At 36.3% G+C, this 21,970-nt stretch overlaps 1 protein-coding gene across 5 annotated transcripts in view; it reads left to right on the top strand.

Annotated features, from left to right (window-relative positions):
- The first annotated feature begins 362 nt into the window (after window positions 1-362).
- The window catches only part of Usp15 (ubiquitin specific peptidase 15), a 121,736-nt gene continuing 100,128 nt past the window's right edge, over window positions 363-21,970 (top strand). For 4 of the 5 annotated variants that reach the window (XM_004861137.4, XM_087192348.1, XM_004861138.4 and 1 more), the window contains exon 1: window positions 363-544. In XM_004861137.4, coding sequence (XP_004861194.1) covers window positions 456-544 — 89 coding nt within the window. In that variant the 5' untranslated portion in view covers window positions 363-455. The remainder of the gene's footprint in view (window positions 545-21,970) is intronic. The other variant, XM_087192353.1, reaches the window with a different exon arrangement.

Below are 21,970 nucleotides of genomic sequence, written 5' to 3' on the forward strand. Positions count from 1 at the left end.
CCAGAGTCAAGGAGCTGTAAATTTTCTGCCATGTCTTAGCCGTCCCCACACTGCCACCCTGCCCCACCCTCAAGCGTGAGTGAATGCGCAAATAAGACTTTTAAGGTGTCTGTGGGAAGAAAGGAGGGGTTGGCAAAGTGGAGGATGTGCGGGGCAAAGCTTCGCTCAAGCGACACTGCCGAGCCTTCCGGGAGGAGAGTTAGACCTGGCGGTCCCGGGCGAGGAGGCCAAAACGAGACGCTGGGCGGGCGGGGACCGATGGGGGGCAGCAGACCACAGCCGCGCACCCAGCTCGCCTCCGGGGCCTCCTCTTGTCCAAAGACGCCAGCCCCCCTCCCGTAGTCTCTTTTGGTTTCGACCCGCCGACTGGGAGGAGCCGTGGAACGCCATTCCCACAATGCTCTGGGGCGTGCCGCCGCCGTCGCTGCCGCCTCCGCTACCGCTAGTGGAAGAAGATGGCGGAAGGCGGAGCGGCAGATCTGGAAACCCAGCGTTCAGACATCGCGACGCTGCTCAAAACCTCGCTCCGCAAAGGGGACACTTGGTAAGTGAAAAGGATTGAGGTGGCCGCGGTTACCCGAGGTGGTGAAGAACTGAGCGGGAAGTGCGGGCTGGTGTCTTTCACTAGTGACAGGTGCGAGCAGGTCCGGCGGCGGCCGTATTGGGCAGCACGATTTGGGGGCAAAGGTTGGACCCAAGACGAGGGCCGGGGCTTGTGGCTTGTGGGTGCGTGCTGAGGTATGCGGGGAGGGGCGGCGGCGGCTTGTGCGGTTCTCCGTCCTCTTTTCTCCCCAGTGCCGCTCCCACCTCGGGCCTTCCCGAATGATAAGCTGCAATCTTCCTGCCAGGGTCCACACTGTTTTGACAGGTCCTAGTCCCGCGGCTTATTAGGACCTCACTCGCTTTACTTCAGTCGTTTCTTTTCCCGGCCTTGTCGATATCCAAGTTTCCTATTCTGATTCTCGTAGTCTTCCGGGACTCAGGCTGCAGGATGTTTGCGGTCTGTACTACACAGGTGGTATGTGTCAGGGCTCCACTTAAGAAAAAGAAACCCTAATTGTTAGTTCCTTGTGAAAAGACAGGAGAAGAGTAAGGTGCCTTAGGCTTCTAAGAGATAACACGTGGTCTTGTGCTTTAGTGGAGGCTGGATAGAAGCCGGCAGCGTTTCTGTTAGAATTGCAGCCCTTCCCTCCTGTTTGAAGGATAAGGTAGACCTGCAAAGAGTAGATTAAGTCCACTTGAGGCTTAAGTAGTTGCTAATATTCAAACTGGTAAAATACCAAAGAACGTACTACGCTTAAAATACTGAAGGAATTATGAGGACATTTGAATACTTGTCAGCCATAGCAAGTGACATCCAGAATAACTTAAAATACGTGAATATGTAACATAAAGAGAATGTACTGTGCATTGGGAAAAGGATAATGTGCCCAAATTTCTATTATAATAAAAGCTATTTTCATTTCCCACTGTCAGCATAGCAGTGGTGTATCATTTACAGTGTTTTGTCTCTTGTGCTACAGTGTGACTTAGTGAAAGGAGGATAAGATTTAGACCTGAATTATTTCACAGTTCCGCCACTTAACTTGCAATATGACTTTGAATCAAGTACATTGAAGTCATTGCACCTCAGTAACTTCATCTATAAAACGGGCAGTAAAAATTGTATTATAGTGTGTTTAACCTTGATTCGATTTAATATTATTAAATATTAGATACTTATGAAATACTAAGCTTTAATCACTTTTTCATCTCTACCTTTTACTCCTAACAAAATGCTGTAATATTAGAATCATTTTCAATTACGCTAATAGGTGGCACACTTGGGACTTGAAATTTAAGTCTTTGATCTAAGTCTTAGCACTTTTTTCTACTTTGTTAGGCTACATACTATGTTTCTATAACAAAAATCCCTAAGGGTGCAAATATACACTTGTTGCATTACAGCAAAAAGTAAGACCTTCATATGACTTAATAATTGTTACTATTCATACTGGAATGTTCCTGAGATGTTTGTTACTGAGGAGAATTAGACTTTTCTTAGGAGATCTATGTTTACCTTGGCCTGGGGATTTTTTTTTTTTTAATATTGGGGATCGAACTCGGGTCCTTGGGCTTGTGCAGCAGGTGGTGAAACCACTAAGCTAAATCCCTGTCCCCTGGCCTGGGGATTTTTAAAGACTGAATCAGGCTGGGCTGTCTATGTTAAAGAACATTTAAAATTTTTAATAATGCCAGCCTGTATCCACCTCATAAAAATATAAATATGCCTATCCATTTTAACATAAGTTAAAATAATAGATATTATTTGTTCTCTTTAATGCTGCCATGTTTTTGTATACAGATGTTGTTGACTGTACAGTATAATAGAAGCTATATGTGTACTATGGGCATTAAACTTTTTAAAGTTTGGCATTTTTCAAATGAGTGTATTTTTGCCTTTTAACAAAGTTACTGTAAACCATTTTAAGAGTAGAGAGCTACTCTTTAAAGAGGAAGTCAATATTTGAATCATTTCAGTATTTTCATTTTAAAGAAAACTGAGAACCAGATATTTAGATAACAGCAGAATGTGCAAGTTTTATTCTCACATTAATATTCTCTTTAAGAGAAAAAAATTGCAGGCACAAAATCCTGTTGAGGAGTTGTAGAGATTTGGTTTATACATGAGTCATTTTACTTGCAAATTGACAGGTGAAACTTGTCCAAAAGAAAATAGTGTAAAGCAAAATTTTAATTCAAGAGTTTTAAGGAGAAAAACTTGGTAAGTACAGATTTGATAATGAACTCATGAATACAGAACTGATAAGAATATTTAGTAATTTAGTTTTGGGGCTTATTTTGAAACTCAAAAAGTTTTCTAATTTTTAATGTCTTTTAAAAACTAAATTAGTCTTCTATGGGTATTTTTATAAATCCTGTTTTATAGTTGAAACAGGGCATATGCAAATGAGCATTGTCTTGGTATATGCACATAACCATTTTAGAAAGAGTGGACTATTAAGAAAAAGTGAAGTGTTTACCATAGATTTATTCTTGACATAAAATATAGATGTTTGCACTTATAAATCAAATTAATTAAATAGAAGAAATTCACTAATTAGCTCTTGAGCACATTATAGATAAGTTTCTCATAGTACTCTACATACTAACTCAAATGCCTAGGCAAATACAAAGATTTATTTGATTCTGAGTGAATAGTAGCATTTCTGCTTATTTGCAAGCAGTGGATGACTTTTATCTACCAACTATTTTTTAGAGATAAAGGTAAGTTATACAAGTCTGTAATAAAGAGGAAAATACTTCATAATATACTGTACTTGATACTAGACTTTATAGTGAGAAGTAAATATAAGTAGATACATCCTAAAAAGATGAGACAGTAAAGTAACACTAATCTGTACAAAGAGGAAAGCAGTAGTCTTGATGTTATTTGTTGATCTGTGTTTCAGTTCTCATAGAGTCAGAAAACCATGAACAAGATTAAGTTAGAATTTGGGAACTATGAAAAAGGTTAAGAAACTAAATTGTTTATCTTAGGTTGAGAAAAGACAACTTTTCAGATACATGGTGGTTTTTCCTGATGAGACAAAAAAGAAAACTTGCTTTTCATGCTTGATTATGTGTTAGCATTTTAGGACTCTATTTAAGCAGTGATAGTTAAATGAATGAATTACAAAGAAAGTTATGGGTTGTGACTGTTCTCTTTGGAAGTCACTTTGAAAATAGACCTATTGTGAACTATAAATTATCAAAATCACTACTTCATTTCCCCCATTTTTACTAAATGTTATTCATCTATCATTTTCAGTAACTTGGAGAGCAATGTTAATTTATGTTTAGAGTCATTTAAGAAGTCTGTACTTTTTTTTCCTTAAATTCTTTTATTGGTACATTTTAGGTATACAATACGTTTACATTTATCATTGGGTGCTTGTACCTGTACATGATATATCTTGGTTCTTATTTTTTCCCCATTCCCCATCCTCCCTCCCTATTTTCAAAGACTTTGTTTCCATTTTTTCCTTTTCTCATAATTTTTTCTTTCCCTTCTTCCCTTTCCCCTTCCCCTACCACTTCCCCTACCTCTTTGGAGGCGGTCTATACTTTTGTTTCAGTAACTTTGATTGAAATTTCTGATTAATAAAGTTTTAGGCCAGGAGACATTGATTTTAGTTTTTAGAATGTTCCCACCATTCTTGTTTTACTTAGGCCTTTGAGGCTTTATTTGGTCCCATATGTGAGTGACACTACTAGAAAATAATCTTATAATCACAAAGTTAATAATGTAAAGATGCTATTAATTAACATGAACTCCAAATTGTTTGAAATTACTAGAGAAATTTATTACTGTTAAAATTAATTTTTAATTGTGCCAGTATGTTTACCACCAAATAGAGTATAAAGATAGCATTTATAGGAAATGAAACCAGAAAGCAAAACTTTTGAAATGCTGGTTGTTAAAAATTAAGGTTGAAATAGTGACATTATAAAGTATTTTTTCACATTTTGGTCGCTTAAAGATATAGAAAAGCTACTTTTCTTATTTAAGCTTTTTTCTGTTTTTGTAAGTTTGTTAGTAAGTTAGTAAGTTTGTTAATCCAGGATTAATGTACCCTCTGTAGCTAAGAAGATCCAAAGCTGGCCACCAATTTCATTTATCTATTTTTGTGATATTCAGACTTCATTTTTTTAAAATTATACCTTTTTTTTCATTAGGGTATGAAAAGTAGTAAGTGATATTTTTATAAAATAGTAAGAAAAAATTAGTTTGTTCAGCCATAACCTGCAGTATTACATTCAACAACGCTATGTGCTGGGTAATGTTTTAAGTATATTTGTCTTACTTACTCATCATCTCAATTTAGGGGACTAGTACCATTATTTACATTAGACAGAATAGAAATCTAGGCTCACAGAGGTGTTCACACAGTGCTACAGCTGGAATTTGACCTCAAGTTGTCTGGATCTTTAGTTGATGCCTTTAAATTACTATACCAAACTGCCTTTTAAAGATTCATTTAAAATAGTTCCACTTTAGAAAAAAAAAAAAGAGGACTACTTTTCCTTCTTAAATGCAATCTACTTTATATTTAGCAGCAGAATTCTACCATTTTATCCCACACTTGTCTCTTGTGGCTGTTCAGTTTAGTTATGATGGAATATGTGGAAAAATCTTAACATCTTGCTGAATATATAGAACAAATGTCATTTTTATTCAGAAATACATTCATACAGAATAGCCTGGGATCATTTACTGTTGATCTTTTGAATTTTTAAAAATCAGAAATCTTAAGCTTCTATTAAAGGTGATATGGCCATTTCTGGTATTGTTTTACAGAAATAACACATCTAGTATGTAGTAAAATCTTTAAAGGGTATTTTGTTTTAATATTTTGTCCATATTTTAAAAGTATTGTGTTACTGTAAATGACAAATACATAAAGTGCTCTTTTTGCACTATGAATCTGTAGAAATAGCCCAGCACAAAAACCACTAATATTAATGTTTGATGCTTTATTTTCCATGTTTACTAACTGAATTTTTTTTGGACCTAATTCTTTTAATGAATTTTGAAGTCAAGGAATACTTTTAAGGTAGCAGAATGTATAAGCATAATCATATTGCCTTATCTTTAGTGCCTTCCTAAAACACTGACAGTCCCAGTAGCATTACTGTTAGTAGAATGGTTTTACTTAGTTATTGAATATGTCCATTTTATTTATTAAATTATTATATGAGTTTAGAGTAATTCTTCTTTTCCTCATTTGGAGATCACTTTATTAATAAGCCATGATTATTGCCAAAAGTGAGTTGAAACCATCCAGTGTATTGGCAAAAAAAGTGAGGTTAATAAAGGTTGATTATATATACTGATTTGAACATCAAGATAAGTATATATATATATATTCTTATAAATGAGGAATATTAGAGAAATCATTTGGCTTGCCTTTGAGTCTCATGTGATAGCACACAATGAACATTTATTGAATATGTAACACTGTGCTAACCACTATTTTAAATGCTTTGTACTTATATATCCTTTATAGTATATGCCCTTATTTATATCATTTTATGTTTATTTTGGAGCTGGTTTAAATATTTGGTTATAAATAATATATTTATATTATTTATATATTTATAAATAATATATTTGGTTTTTAAATAATATTGTCATTTTATCTTTAGTATTAAAAGTGGTTTTTTGCGAAAATGTAATTCAAACAGTATTTTATTAAACCATGGATATTTTTCTTCCTTTTTAGTCCTATATAGAAGTTTTCAACAACTAAGTTTTTTGTTCTCTGAGCAATGTCAGTCCAGTTTGTATCTTTTATTTTCACAACTGGACTGACACTGCATTCTCCATACTCTTCCTCCCATCTGTTCTTTAAACAGGGAAATACTGTATACTTCCTTTCATTTTTTTATCCAGTTTATTACTTTAATAATTAAGTCATTATTAAAGAAACTAGCATAAGACTGGCAGTAAGTGGCCTCAAGTTTTTGAATACATATTAAAATTATATATCTGAGGAAAGGATCAAAAGTAGCTGTTCGGGGCGGGGGGGAATATGGTATATTTAGGTTGTATTAGAAGACAGAAAAGTTCTCTAGGATTAACCTGTATTTGGTTATGCTTAGACGCTTTTACTGCTACCATCACTGAGATTCTACATGATTTCTCCATAGCTCTCCAAAAACAAAAGGATGGTTGTTACCAGTTTTTCTTTTCTACAGTGAAAGCTAAAAATGCTGTTTCTTCTGTTCTTTTAGTTTGAAGAAGACCCAGATATTGATGAGCTAATTCCCCAGTTGTTAGAGAAAATCATTTAGAAGTAGTACTCATAGGAAGGACTACCTTTCTGAAAGATGTCTAAGGCTCTCACTGACAAGACTAAGAGTGTTTCTGAGGCTGGCTTATTCTTAAGTTCCAGAGAGACAGTTAAAATAAAAATCTGAATGCATTAAAAACAATTAATTACTTGAATGAAAAGAGCATCAAGTTCCTTTACTGTGGTAAGAAAAAAAGACTTGATAATTTGGGTTGTTTTCTACTATTTGACTGTGTTTTTTTTACAGCTTGACAATGTAACAGTTTAATGAAAACATACGTCTTTGTTAACAATGGAAAATTTGTATTGGTAATATTTCCATGGATTTCAAACTGAAGAACTTTTTGAGTCTGAGGAGAGTTGTAGTTAAGTAATTACCAGATAATGGTGGCTATGGTTTACAAAAGCTATTCCTTACTTAGTATATCAGAGCTTTTTCTACATATGTGAAAAAGTGCCAGTATTCTCATTTTATAGGTACAGAGACTGAGGTTGCAGAGTTAAGTTGTAACCACATAGTCAGTCATAGAGCAGGGATTCTAAACTAGGCAGTCTAACTCTTAAGCCTGCATTTTACTGTAAACTCTTAACCTGTTCTGCCTGCATGTGAGGATAGAGCCAGCCCAGATTATGGGAGCAACTTTTTGAGAGATGAATACTTATAAGCATTAAAATCAAGAAGTGACACTTTGTCATACTAGATAAACACCACTTTCATCTGTTACCTTTATGAAGAACCTGTAGAATTTTCAGGATCGCCTTCATTTAGCCTTACTTCCCTGCCTTGATATGGGTGACATTTCCAGTTTCCTGCCTTATTGGCTTTATACATCATTCCTGTTTTTCAAACAATACATCTTACTGATTTCTCACTCTCACTTCAAACCTAGCTTAAGACTAATCTCTATAAAATCATTCCTTATAATCCCATCCAGATCCATGACCCCTCCACTCTACTTTTTTTTAAATGTGCATATAACTATATGTATATACACACAAAATATATTTAATATATGTATAACATCTTTGTTATGGTATAATTCACATGTCATACAATTCACCCACTTTAGTAGACAATTCTCTTGGTATTAGTATATTCACAAAGTTGTGTAACTATCACCATATTCAGTTTTAGAATATTTTCATCGTCCTGAAAAGGAATCCCATACCCATCAGCAGTCACCTTCAGTTTCTCTCCCAGACTCTGCTGCTCTGTGCAACTACACATCTACTTTCTGTCTTTATATGTTTGCCTATTCTGGATATTTTATTTAAATGGAATCATATAATGTGTGTATTCTTTCACTTAGCATAGTATCTTCTAGTTTCATCATATTGTAACATGTATCACTTCATTTATTTTTATTGACAACTATTCAACATATAGATATAACTGTACTCATCAGTTGATGGACATTTTGATTTCTAATTTTCGGCTATCATAACTATGAATGTCCATGTGTAGGTTCTAATTTCTCCTGGGTATATACCTAACTGAAATTGTTAAGTCTCTTTTTCAGGATCTGCTACACTTTTTCCAAACAGCATTTTACATTACCTGTAGTAGTGTATGCGTGTTCTGATTTTTCCACATCCTTGTTACTCCCTCCTATTTCTTTTATTATGATTATCTTAAGTGGGTGTGAAGTGATATCATTAGGGTTTTGATTTATAGTTCCCTGATAATTAAGGATGTTGAACATCTTTTCATCTGCTTATGTACTATATGTCTTTTTTGGATGTCTCTTTAGATCCTTTGCCAATTTTTAAAGTTTGGTTTTTATTAAATTGTAAGAATTCTTTATACTAGATACAAGTCATTTATCAAATAGGTGATCTGAAAAATTTTATACCACGATGAGTTTTCTTTTCACTTTCTTTTTTTATTGAGTTTATTGGTACATTTAAGTATACCTTATTACATTCATCATTGAGAATTTGTACCTGTATATATATTGATTGTTATTTTTTCCCATTCCCCTGCCCTCACTTCAACCCCTCTACTCCCATATACATAAGCTTTGTTTTCATTTTTTCTTTCCCTCCTTTCCTTTCCCCATCCCTTGTTCCCCTTCCCCTTTGAACATTTTCTTCCTATTTCACAATATATACTACACATTTTCTTGGTAGTGTCCATTGAAGCCCAAATTTCATTTTAATGAAGTCCAGTTTATTTTTTTCTTTTGTCACTTTTGCATTGTGTGCCATGAATAAGAAGGCTTTGCCTAATTTAAGGTTATGAAGATTTAATCCTATACTTTCACAAGTTTTATAGTTGTAACTCACATTTTGGTCTGTGATTCAGTGAGTTAATTGCTTGTATGTAATGGTGTGAGGAAGCAGCCCAGTATCATTCTTTTGCATATGAATATCCACTTTTCCTGTGGAGTTGTCTTGGCACCCTGGTCAAAAATCATTTGTCTGTAAAAGTGAAGGTTTATTCCTAGACATTCAGTTCATCGGACATCAATATATATGTCCATCCCTATGGTAGTACCACACTATCTTAATTACTATAGACGTGTAGCAAGTTTTGAAATCTGGAAGAATTAAGTCCTCTAGAAACTTCTTTTTCAAGTTTGTTTTAACCTTCCTACATCTGAGTTTATATTACACTGAAATCTTGTTTTGTAATATTTTTAAATATGTTAATATTTCATTAGCCTTTTTAAATAGTATGTTCTTCATTTCACCAACTTGTGTTTTTACTTCTCATAGGAAATCTTCTCTGCCCCTTTATCTCTCAGAGGTATCTGATGTGTAATATTCACTCAGTGAATGTTGCATATGTCATTTAACCCACAGATCTTTCTCCTATTCCTAGCCTCATGCCCTAAAGACACAAACACTACTTTCTTAAGAACATAGATAAGTGGGCTGGGGATTTAGCTCAGTGGTTCTGTCTCAGTGGACCATGCAAGTGCAAGGTCCCGAGTTCAATCCCCAGTACCAAAAAAACCCAAATTATCAAAAAGACATTTATAATGTCTCTATAAAAGGAGATAGGACAGCAACCGTAGCAGCTGAAAAAAGGTGTAGCATCCTAATTAATCCTTCAAGTGAAGTCATATACCATTTAAATGTTTAAAAATATTAACAATAATATATACTATTTGTGCAAATACAGTTATATAAAAAATATAGTAACAGGCATGGAATGATAAATGCAGAATTCAGGGTATGAATTGCAGAGAGGGCCAGGGAAGGGGCTGTGTTTGTATTGATTTTCTTTAGCTACATTTTGATGACATGTACATGAACATTTTACAAAAATGTACATGTACTTTTTTTTTTTTTTTTTTTTTTGGTACTGGGGATCGAACTCAGGTCCTTGTGCTTGCGCAGCAGGCGGTGAAACCACTGAGCTAAATCCCCGGCCCTGTACCTGGATCTTAATGTATGCCTGGATATGATGCATACAATACACTGTTTTTTTAACAGTAAAGTAAGTTAAGTAAGTAAAGTAAGTACTTTCGTTTTGAAGAAATCCTAATTTTTCTTAGTGTTATTTTTTTCCTTTCTTTCCTTTTTCTCTTCTGTTCCTTCCTTCCTTCTTTCCTTCACTCCCTCCCTGCTTAGTTCTTCCAGTATAGAAAAGTTAAACAGAGTTAGCTCAGGAAATCCATATAGTAAAGGTCAAACATTATTAATCATTATTTCCTTCTTGCTTCATAAATGTTTGAACTTATTTGAACTTATATGTCAGATATAGTTGCAGAATGTCTTTAGTATGGAGAGGCATACATATTTATGATATCATTGATCATATATATATGTATTCTGGATGAAGAGTTTAAAACAATCTTACTTGGCCTCCTTCTTGGGTTGTCTTAGTTTAGATCTAAAAAGGGGTCATAAAATTAGTTCTTGCTAACTGATGGAGCTAACATGCAGAACAGAATATAGGTTAGAAGTGCTTTAAATCTGAAAATTAAGATAAAAAGAGAAGGTAAACCAGTTCTTTGGTTTATTTGAAAGTATTTCATAGTTTTTATTTACTGAAACTGAAATTCTGAGTTCTGGTGGTATTTTTTTAAAAGTCAGTGAAATCTCTGACTTAGAATAATTTAAAATATTACTGTCAAATATCTCCTTTAACGTTAAACCTGTTGTATTATCACCATTCAAATGTAGTTTAGATGTTTCATTAAATAAAGGAATTAGATATGAGTGATTTAGTATGGAGAATTTTCATGCTGTTAATTCTGTGTGAAATAATTATAAATATTTTTCTGAGGTTAAATGTGCTGCTATGTATTTCTTCTGAAAGAATGACTGTGTATGGTTATTCTGCAGTGACAAGATTAAAAACATGTGATTAGGCAATTAAGAATATTTTTCTGAAACTTGTCAGCATTAGCATGTTCAAAATATATACATACATTTATATTTGTATTTATATGCATTATCTCTCTGAGATTTCCTAAGTCCTGGGCTTTCCCTATACTGCTTTTAAAGTCTTACTAGATCTAGGATTATTTCTGACTCATTTATGCTCCCTATGTGTCCTTCTTAAATTTGCTTCTAGTATATATAAAAACACCAAAGCATTTTGTAAATTCTCCTGTATCTCCTGTCTCTGCTGAGGCAAGGGGACTTTTTTAGCTTTTATAATATCTTTACTCCATTTGAAGACTATGTTAAAGTTGACCGAAAGCCCCCAGCTTCTCTAGAGCCATCAAAAATTATTTTGTTTATGTCACAGTACCAATTATCTTTTTTAAGACCTTCAAAATATTTAACACCAAAAATTTAGGCCTTTTAAAGTACTCTTAATGTGACATTATGTAAGTTTTTTTATTTACTGTTTCACATATATTTGATCTTCTTAATACAGTAATCTTATGAAGTATTCCCAGTGATCTTCATGAAATGTAAATCATCTGTCATCCCTGTTAAAAATCTTTCAGTGATTTCCAGTATGTTTTAGTTACTTTCTCATCACTGAGACATAATACCTGACAGAAGTTAAAAGAGGAGAGATTTATAAGAGGTCTGTAGAAGGTTTCAGTTTATAATTCCCTGGCTCCAAGGCCCAGAGGCATGGCAGAGGAGAGGCATCTCATTGCATGGCAGTGGGAAGCAGAAAGAGATCAAGGGAAGAGAGGGAGAGATCCTTCTAGGCCACATACCGCCAGTGACTAATCCATTGATGATTTCATGCCCTCATGATCTAGTCACCTCCCTGAAGCCCCATCTATGAGACTTTGGATATAAACCATAACATAGTGCACTTAAGATAAAATCTTTTTTTTTTTTTAGGTACTTGAAGACTACAGTGTAGCCAAGTCTATTTCTGTCAGTCTTATTTAATATTTTACCTCCCTTTTCATAAACTGAAACTTCATTTACTCAGTTCCTGCAACACAAAAAATTCTGAAAGTCCTGGCCCTGGCATATGATGTTCTTTCAGTTTCAGTAGCTTTTCTTTTTTTTTTTTTTTTGTGGTACTGGGGATCGAACTCGGGTCCTTGCACTTGCACAGCAGGTGGCAAAACCACTGAGCTAAATCCCTGGCCATCCATAGCTTTTCTTTATACTTTTCCTGGAGTCATTTCCATTCAAATGCTAAAATTTACTTTTCAGGGAGATTTTCCTCTATTCTAAATAGTGACTCTATTATGTGCTTTCATAGTTCCCCATTCTTTTCCTTTACAACACAATAATTTACTATTACTATATACTGTATCTTGATTACTGTCTGTCTTTTACACTGGACTCTGAATTCCATTAACATAGGGACCTTAGCTGTTTTGCTAATGAACATCTTATGTAGACTAGCACACATACATAATAGGCCTTCAGAATTTTTGACTGAATGAATTCCTATTAAGATAATATAAGGGCTTCATTGCCAATGAACTTTTTTAAGATTTCACAGTAATTCAGAATCTCCTCAAGTCTGATTTCAGGAGATAAGAAAATATATTTTTTTAATTTTTATTTTTATTAGCACATGTTGGCTATTTATCATGGGGAGCTGGTACATGTACATAACAAATCTTAATTCTGTTACATCCCCTACCACTCTCTCTCCTTGCTTGTTCCATGTTTTGATTCCTAATATTATGGAAACTAATATGGTCTCAAGGTGCATTCATTCACCTATAAGTGACACAAATTTATTCTTTATGGCAGAGTAGTAGTCCATTGCATATAAATACTGTATTTTTTTTAATCCATCTCTTGATGGGCATATATGCCATTTCCAAGGTTTACCTATTATGAATTGTGCTGCTATAAGCATGGGTATGCAAGTATCACTGTATTATGTCTTTAACATTTTCATGAAGATACCTACAAGACCTACAAGAGGAATAGCTGGGTCAAATGGAATTTTTATTTTTAAAATTTTGAGGAATCTATTTTGATTTTCATAGTAGTTATACTAGTTTACATTCCAACCAACAATGTAGAAGGGTTCCTTTTTCTCCACAGCCTTTCCAGCATTTGTTATTACTATATTTGATTTTTTTTTAATGGTAGCAAAGAAGGTAGGAAAAGAAAGAGGCTCTGCAGAGCAAGTTTGGGCCAAGTAAAAGTAGGAAAAGAAGTATACCCTAGGGGCCAGAGATTTAGCTCAGCAGTTCCAGCGCCTGCCTCACCAAGCGCAAGGTCCAAAGTTGAATCCCCGGTACCAAAAAAAAAGAAGACGTATACCCTACAGCCTGAGGATGGGCCACCTTGCAAGAGAGAGAACACAGGGGCAAAAACTCAGTGTGGATTGTCTGTTTTTGTACCAACCATTTCTCAGGCTGACATTAGGTCCAGGCCGTGCTATTGAAAACCTGTTAAAGTTCTTGTGAGAAGTCCACCTGCGGGGCTTTGGGAACCATTCTGCTCTTGTGTCCTGGGATTTTGTAATTAACAAGTCACACCGACTTTCCCAGCCAGCTTTACAGCCCCCTAACCTCTTATCTCATTTCCCCCTGAGACACGCATATCCCCATAATTCTTTATGAGGTACCGAGTGAATTGAGGTCCCTGTCTGCATTAGCTTGAAGGGGCTGGAAGGGACTGTAGACTCCACCTACTGAGGATTATGTCAGTGCCATAGCTGGGGAAAGTAGGGGCCATTGGCCCTGGGTGGCACATTTTTGGGGCAGTATTGTTGGTCAAAAGGAAAATTATATTGTAACAATGTACTCCATTTTAACATAGAGAAAATTCTAGTACGTTGAATTTTAATTTTTTACTTTTAGTAGCCTTGTAGATTACTGTTTTTTTAATGTAATAATTATAAAAAGTTATCTATATTTTTTTCTATACTCATTTTAATTTTCTATTTAAATAGATTAACATATTCAGATATGTTGGAGGGTAGCAAATTGAAGGACCACCCCAATTTTTCAAATTGAAGAATTGCCTGAAGTGGCATGAACTCCAGCTACACCACTGGATAATATGCTCTTCAGCTACCTTGGGTTGTTGTAGCTCACTGGCTGGGTTGAAGACAAAAACTGTTAAAACACAATGAAAAAGGAATTAGTGACCACTGAACTGCCTGTTTGATGGGAGAAAGAAACTTTACTATTATGTTGAGGATGTAGAACTCACATATGAGGAACAAATGAGATTTCCATGTTTCTTGTGGAAGACAAAGCATGACAAAGAGGGAGGTTAGATAAACTATGGAGAGCCTGAGAGCCATAGCCCTAGCAAGATTACCCATATAATGGATCTAATTGAAAACAGGACTATCAATACAGGTACCCATTTAAGCTGTGATGAATTAGGGTCATTAGCAATTCTGTTTATCTGTACCTGGAGCTTTCTGAAGAGGTACCTCAGATCTTCCAGAGCTTTTCAGGAATAGCTTTCTTCTTAGTTCTGTGAAAATTCTAGTGACCATTTCCCATGTAAGATTTTTTTTAAACAGAATGGTTCCTCAGGAACTAGGAATAAGGCTATGGTATTGAGGGGCTGTAGGGCTACCTGTCTTGCCTCCTTATCAGCCTTTTGATTTCCCAAGGGGACTTTAAATGTATCTCTTTGGGATCCCTTGTAATAAATGACAGTGACCTACTTGGGAAGATAGACTACCTCTAAGACTTATAGAATTTCCTGCTTGTGTTTTATAGATGATTGCTTATTAGTTAGCAAAGTTTTTCTTTCTAGATTGTTGCATAGGCATGTAGCACTAGAAAGGCATATTTAGAGTGTGCGTGTGTATATTTAACTTTCTAACTTTGCCTTTTCCCAAGTAAGGGCTATGAGCTCTGCCTTTTTTATTTTATTATTATTATTATTATTATTATTATTATTATTATTATTTTGGTACCGGGGATCAAACTCCAGTCCTTGCGCCTGCAAGGCAGGTGGTGGAACCACTGATCTAAATCCCCAGCCCCTAAGCTCTGCTTTTTGAGCAGAGGTCCCTGCGGAAAGTTGGCCTCAATGACCTCTTGTGAACTGATAACTGCATAACCTGTCTTTTGATATCCTTCTGGGACAAAGGTACTTCTATCAGTGAACCACACCTCTTCAGGGTCTTAGAGGGGCAGATCACTGATGTCCTGCCTGCTTGCATAGGTCTGAGAGATCATTTGTTCACAAGATTGGCTAATTTCTGGGCCTGCGGGCATTAAAAAGGCAGGCGTAAGCATAGTGCAAGTTTTTATAATAATCTCAGGGGTATCTAAGAGCATGGCCTGATACTTGGCAAGCTATTCCCTTGTTAACCACAAGTAACCTTTTTTCTCCAGAATAACCCTGACCTGATGGGAGTCAGGATTTCTAACCTCTGTTTTAAAGTTATTTTTGCAGCTTCCTCTGTTAGCATAGCTATAGCTGCTACTCCTTTCAGGCAAGGTAGTCATCCAGCAGCCATTCCTTCTAACTTTCTGAAAAGTGTGCCACTGGGTGAAGTTCTTGTCCTATCCTTTGGATCAAGACATACGAAGCAATTCCTCTCTTTTCTTTCTTTCTTTCTTTCTTTTTTTTTTTTTTTTTTTGGTACCAGGGGTCAAACTCGGGACCTTGCTCTTGCAAGCGTGGAACCACTGAGCTAAATCCCCGGCCCTCTCTTTTCTGATATACAGAGAAAGAAAGGTTTTCCTAAGTCAGGATTCCCCAGGGCTGAAGCCTGAGTAAGAGCATGTTTTATTTCTCTAAAGGCATTGTCAATCACTTTACTTGCTGAGAAGGAAAGAGTATTGCAAGGGGACTGTAAGGCTGCAGAAGGCCATATTTGAGAAACCTGTCTATGAGCTTTCAGTTAGGAAATCATCTGAGGTCTTTTAGTTTTATAACTATTGGCATAACTGAATTTGCCCTACCAGGTATTCCATTATACCATGCAGCAGAATCATGTGTTAGCTAATTTGGTTAGGGAAACCTGGTGTAGTCCAAACAGGTTAAAATCAGTTTTGGCTTTTGCCAGAATTTGAGACTTGTCCCCAGTTTTGCTAGTAAATCTCTTTCTAGTAAGGGAGTAGGGCAATGTGGGACACCTAGAAACTCATGGTTAAGCGTTTGGCCTTCAAAGTGACACATCAGAGCAGGAATAAAGAATCTCTGGTTTTCTCAACCCCAACTATGGCTGTAGATCTAGAGGAGGGTTTTTCAGAGAAGGAAGTCAAAACAGAGTGAAGTAATTGAATTAGCTTACTCATGACATCCAGCATTACCCAGGGTTCCTCATAAGAGATGGTAATACCTGTGGACAAGGCCATTGTAGGTTCCCTTGGGAGTCCTTAATCATCAGAGCAGGAACTGAGGGTTTTAGCTGGCCTAGCCCCTCTCTAGGAGCAGGGACAGTCCACCCTCAAGTGGCATAAGTCAGGAATATTGGCTGCCTCACACTTGGAGCAGGGCCCAGGTGTTGGCTTGGTGCAGTTGTTTGCCCAGTGTCCAGACTTCTTACATTTGAAACAGGAATTCTTTCCTTGATTATCTTTGGATTCTCTTAGATGATTTGGGTGAGTTTAAAGCATTGCCAGTTACAGCAGCTATAATCTTAGCCTTTCTCTTTTGACCCTCTTCTAGATCCTGATTGTTGTACACAGAAAAGGCCGTGTTGAGCAATTGGGTCATAGGTGTCTGGGGTTCCACCTGAAGATTCTTCATTAAACAGATGAGAAAGACCCATATCCCCTGAGAGACAGGTGGGGATTTGAGAACAGGATCATCAAAGATATCTCTCTTTCCTCTGGGGCCACTCTAAATACTATAGTTTCTGGGCTTGAGCTAATGGGTCACAAAAGCCTAAATATAAGGGGTTTCACTCCACCTTCTATGTTTTAAGCAGAGACAGTTTAACTGAAAAATAGTCTTATAATTTAAACTGCCATCCCATACCCATTTCTCACCATTTCTTAATTCATACTGAACCCAAACCATGTTGCAATAGTAAATAAGCTGTTCCTTTTTTAAATTAGCAGAGTCAAACCTTTCCCACTTATCAAAGATACAGCTTAGTGGTGAAATGGGTGAAATCTGCAGGGCTTGACTCATGCCATTTCCTATGGCTTTTCCTAGGCCCCATGTGGAGAGAGAACTAGGGTCCTTAAGATGGTTCCATGTAGAAGGAGACCTGATTTGAACCCACCAAGTGTCCCTTGTGAGACTCAAGTATTTACTAGACAGAGATCTCTGTCCAAAGCTAAGATAGCACCAGCATCTTTCATAGAAACATAGAAAATGGCCCTACTCAGGGGTTTTGGTAGACAACTAGGTATCAGGTCCTTAAGATGGCATCCCATGCAGAAGGAGGAGCCTGATTTCAGCCCACAAAGTGTCCCTTGGGAGACTCAAGTATTTACTAGACAGATGTCTCTGTCTAAAGCTAGGATGACGCTGGCATCTTTCATAGAAGCATAGAAGAAAGCCATACTGAGGGCTTTTTGTCTCTATATGAGGGCCCCCTAACACCTTAGAGGGGTGTTGAGCCACTTGATGGCTCTACCTAGCCCTTTGAAACTACCATTAGATCAATGTGGAGACCCTCCCCACTGGGACTCTCTTAGTCACGTTGAGCCACTTGATGGGTTTATTTAAGCAGGGTGAAACCACTTGAGAAATAGTATTTCAGGACCCCCTTAGGTATTTTGAGCCACTTGAGAACTGTATCTTGCATTTACTTCCAATAGTAAAAACTGTGGTACTTTGTTTAAGGCAGTAGAGATGGAAACCTCCTTTTTAGGAAAAAAAAAAAAAAAAAAAAAACCTTTAAAAATCCTAAGAATGAGGATGGCTCTATCTTTGACTCAGTCACTAAGTTAAGCTTTTCTGGCTGTTCTTTTGTTCTGCACAGGCCATCAGGCACATATTTGTAAATTACCTTCATTTTGTTAGAAGAAGCAAAGGGATCTAGCCTAATTTAAAAGAAGAGAGGGAGGAAGCCAACATACTCTGTAAAATCAGAGGCTTAGCACCTATCTACCAGGGTGAGATTTTCTGGTGACCACGAGGTCACTTGAAATCAAACATGGTGGAACCCATGTCGCTGATTCACATGACAAACCAAAGCGGAACTAACTAGGATGAAATAACACCCTGTGAAAGAAAAATCCATCTAGGGGCAAAGCACAGATAAGACTTTGAGCACAGAAAGGAGTAAATTGGGCTAAGCAACTACTCAGGCAGCCTCCCAGGTTACCAACAGCTATTTTTCCCCCAAAGAGTGAGAAAGTTGAGCAAAGTATCACAGAGCAGAAACATGAGGTAAAGGTATACTAAACTCTAGGTCGCACATACGGTACCCTAACAGTCTGTTCTGCAATTGGATTAATAACAGGCTCTCTGGATGTTCTTTACTGACTTGTATCAACAATGAGTGACCAAAAATGGTAAAGAGAAGAAAGGGGTAGATAAACTTCAAGTGGGCCTGTAGGCCTTCTATAGCTGGAATAAAAACAGAGGCCATGCGTTCCCTCCCCCATTCCTACATGGTGGGAATAGCAGGAAAGATTTTTGGCACCATAAGAAGGCCCTCCTGAGTTTCTCAGCCTAAAGGGGAGGGACGAGGAAAGAAAAAAAAAAAAAACAAAAACCAAAACCTTTCATGGCATTAGAGAGAAACAAACAAAAAATGTACCCAAAGGGCCCTTTACTGCTCTTCTGGCTAAGCCAAATATGTTACCAGGTTTAGGGGTACTGGAGTCTCCTTCTGGAGGTGGTTTCTAGCTTCTTTCTGTCCTGAGCAAAGAATTGGTTTTAAAAAAAAAAACCCACAAATGGTACCAATGTTTTATTAAAGATAGGACAAGAAACAGGCTCTGCAGAGCGAGTTTGAGCCAAATAAAAGTAGGAAAAGAAGTACACCCTACAGCATGAAGGTGGGCCACCATACAAGGGAGAACATGGCCTATTTGATTTCTTGATGATAGCTATTCTTTCTAGAGTGAGGTGGAATCTTGGTGTTGTTTTAATTTCTCTAATGGCCAGTGTTTTTGAACATTTTTTCATATATTTACTGACCATTTGTACTTCTGTAAAATGTCTGTTCATTTCACATGCCCATTTTTTGATTAGGTCTTTTATGGGGGGGTTATATATTTTGGAATATATAATAATCTATATTATATAGTAATATTTATATATTCTAGATGTTAGTCCTCTGAGGAATAACTGGCAAAAATATTTTCTTATTCTATAGGTTGTTTCTTCACCCTGTTGTTTCCTTTGCCATGCCAAAGTTTTTTAATTTTATATGATTCTATTGCATCCTGGTACTGTTTCTTGTGCCATTGGGTTTCTGTTCAGAAAGTCCTTACTTATTCCTTTGTCTTCAAGAGTTTTACCAATACAGTGTTGGCAGATTAAGTGTCTCTGTTTTAATGTTTAGAACTTTGATCCATTTGGATTTTACTTTAGGACATGATTTAATATATGTGTACAGACTCAATCTTCTGCAGGTGGATAGCCAGTTTTCCCAGCACTATTTCTTAAAAAGACTACCTTTCCTTCTATTGTATGTTTTTGGCCCCTTTGTCAAAGCTCAGATACCTGAATGTGCATGGGGTTCATTGCTTTTGCTTCCTCTATTTTGTTCTATTGAACCAACCACATGTTTGTTTTTGTGCCAGTGCCATGCTGTTTTTATCAGTGTAGCTTTGTAATATAACTTGAATGTTAGGATTGTGAAGCCTTCTTTGCTCTTATTACCCAGGATTCCTTTTGCTATTCTAGGCTCACCTGGCTCTGTATGAATTTTAGGATTGTTTTATGTAGATCTGAGGAATGCTGTTGGTATTTTGATTGGGATTATTTATCAGTTAAATCTGTATATCAGTTTTGGAAGGAAGGCCATTTTGATTGTATTGGTTCTACCTATCCAAGAATAGGAGATAGCTTTCTATTTTCTTATGTTCTCTTTGATCTCCTTTTTTAAAGTGCTGAATAGTTTCATTGTAGTTTTCACTGTAGACATCATTCACTTCCTTGGTTAGGTTAATTCCTAAGTATTTTTCTTTTTGCTGTTGTGAATGGTATTGTTTTCTCTTTTTCAGTGAGTTCATTACTGATGTACAGAAACACTACCAATTTTTGTGTGTTGATCTTGTATCCTGCTATATTGCTGAATTTGGCTATTAATTCTAGGAGTCTGATAGTGGAATTTTTTAGGTCTTATATGTAGAGGATCATGTCATCTACAAATAATGATAATTTAACTTCTTCCTTTCCTATATATATTTCTTTTATTTTTTTTTTACTTGATTGTTTTAGCAAAGGTTTTGTGGACTATGTTCAACAGGAGTGGTAAAAGTGAGCGTCCTTGCCTTGTTCCTGATTTTAGAGGGAAAGATTTCAATTTTTTCCCACTTACTATGATATTGGCAGTAGTTTGTCATAAGCAGGTTTTTCCAGATTGAGATGAGGTCTTTCTATACCTATTTTCTTCGGGGTTTTTTTTTTTTTTTAATCATGAAAGGATGTTGTCAAAGGCTTTTTCTGCATCTGTTGAGATGATCACATGATTTTTGTCCTTAAGTTCATGTGATACGTTACATTTATTGATTTGCATATATGTTGAACCATCCTTGCATCCCTGGGATGAAGCCTACTTGGTCATGATGTGTGATCTTTTTGTTGATTTGTTGCATTCTGTTTGCCAATATTTTGTTGAGGATTTTTACATCTCTGTTCATTATAGACTGGCCTGTTTTTTGGTTGGATCCTTATCTAGTTTTGGAATCAAGGTAATGTTGGCTTCCGGAAATGACTTTGGAGTATTCCTTCCCTTTTGATTTCATTAAAGAGTTTGAGTTTTGGTGTTACATCTTCCTTGAAGTTCTTATAGAATTCATCTATGAACAACCAGCACCTGGGCTTTTCCTGGTAGGATTTTGTTTGTACCAGGGATTGAACTCAGGACCTTGCACTTTCGAGGCAGGCGGCAGAACCACTGAGCTAAATCCCTGGCCCTCTTGGTAGGATTTTTATTACTGCTTCAATTTGATTGCCTGTTACTGGATTATTGAGGGTTTTTAAATGTTCTTGTTTCAGTTTTAGTAATCCATGTGTATCTAGGACTCTATCCATTTCTTCTGAATTATCCAATTTATTGGTGTACTAGTTTGTGAACTACAATGGTAACCCAGTGTTTACCAACTTAATTTATTTTATGATTTGGGGGAAGATGGCTGTGTTTGTGTGGAGAAGATGGCCTTAATCATGTTTGTCACCTGATGCAGAGTTTGTGAACAGAAGCAAAATTTTGCCGAACACTTTTGTTTGTGAACCGGATTGTTTGCAAACAGAAGCATTCATGAACTGAGATATTACTGTAGTTGCTAATAGTCTTCTGAATTTTGGCAATGTCCATTGTGCTATCACCTTTTTCATTTTTAATTGCATTGATTTGGATTTTTTCTTGCTTTTTTGTAAGATTGGCTAAGGGTTTTTTGGGGGGGGGTTAAATTTTTTTTAACCTTTTCAAAGAACCGGCTCTTCGATTCATTTCTTGTACTCTTTTAGGTCTCTTGATTTCTGCTTTGATCTATAATTTCTTTCCTTGTATTAGCATTGGTTATGGATTGTTCTTGTTTTTCCAGAACTTTGAGATGCATCATTAGGGCATTTATTTGCACTTGCTGTGGTTTTTTTTTTTTTTTTTTAATGTACAGATCAGTGGTGGTTAACATATAGTATGCATGTTTTTGTTTTTCTTTTAAGACAAGAGATGTTAACGT

This window comes from Heterocephalus glaber, unplaced genomic scaffold, assembly GCF_053883595.1.
Source record: "Heterocephalus glaber isolate CG9 unplaced genomic scaffold, H.glaber_assembly_v1.0 deba00001569, whole genome shotgun sequence".
Lineage (NCBI taxonomy): Eukaryota > Metazoa > Chordata > Mammalia > Rodentia > Bathyergidae > Heterocephalus > Heterocephalus glaber.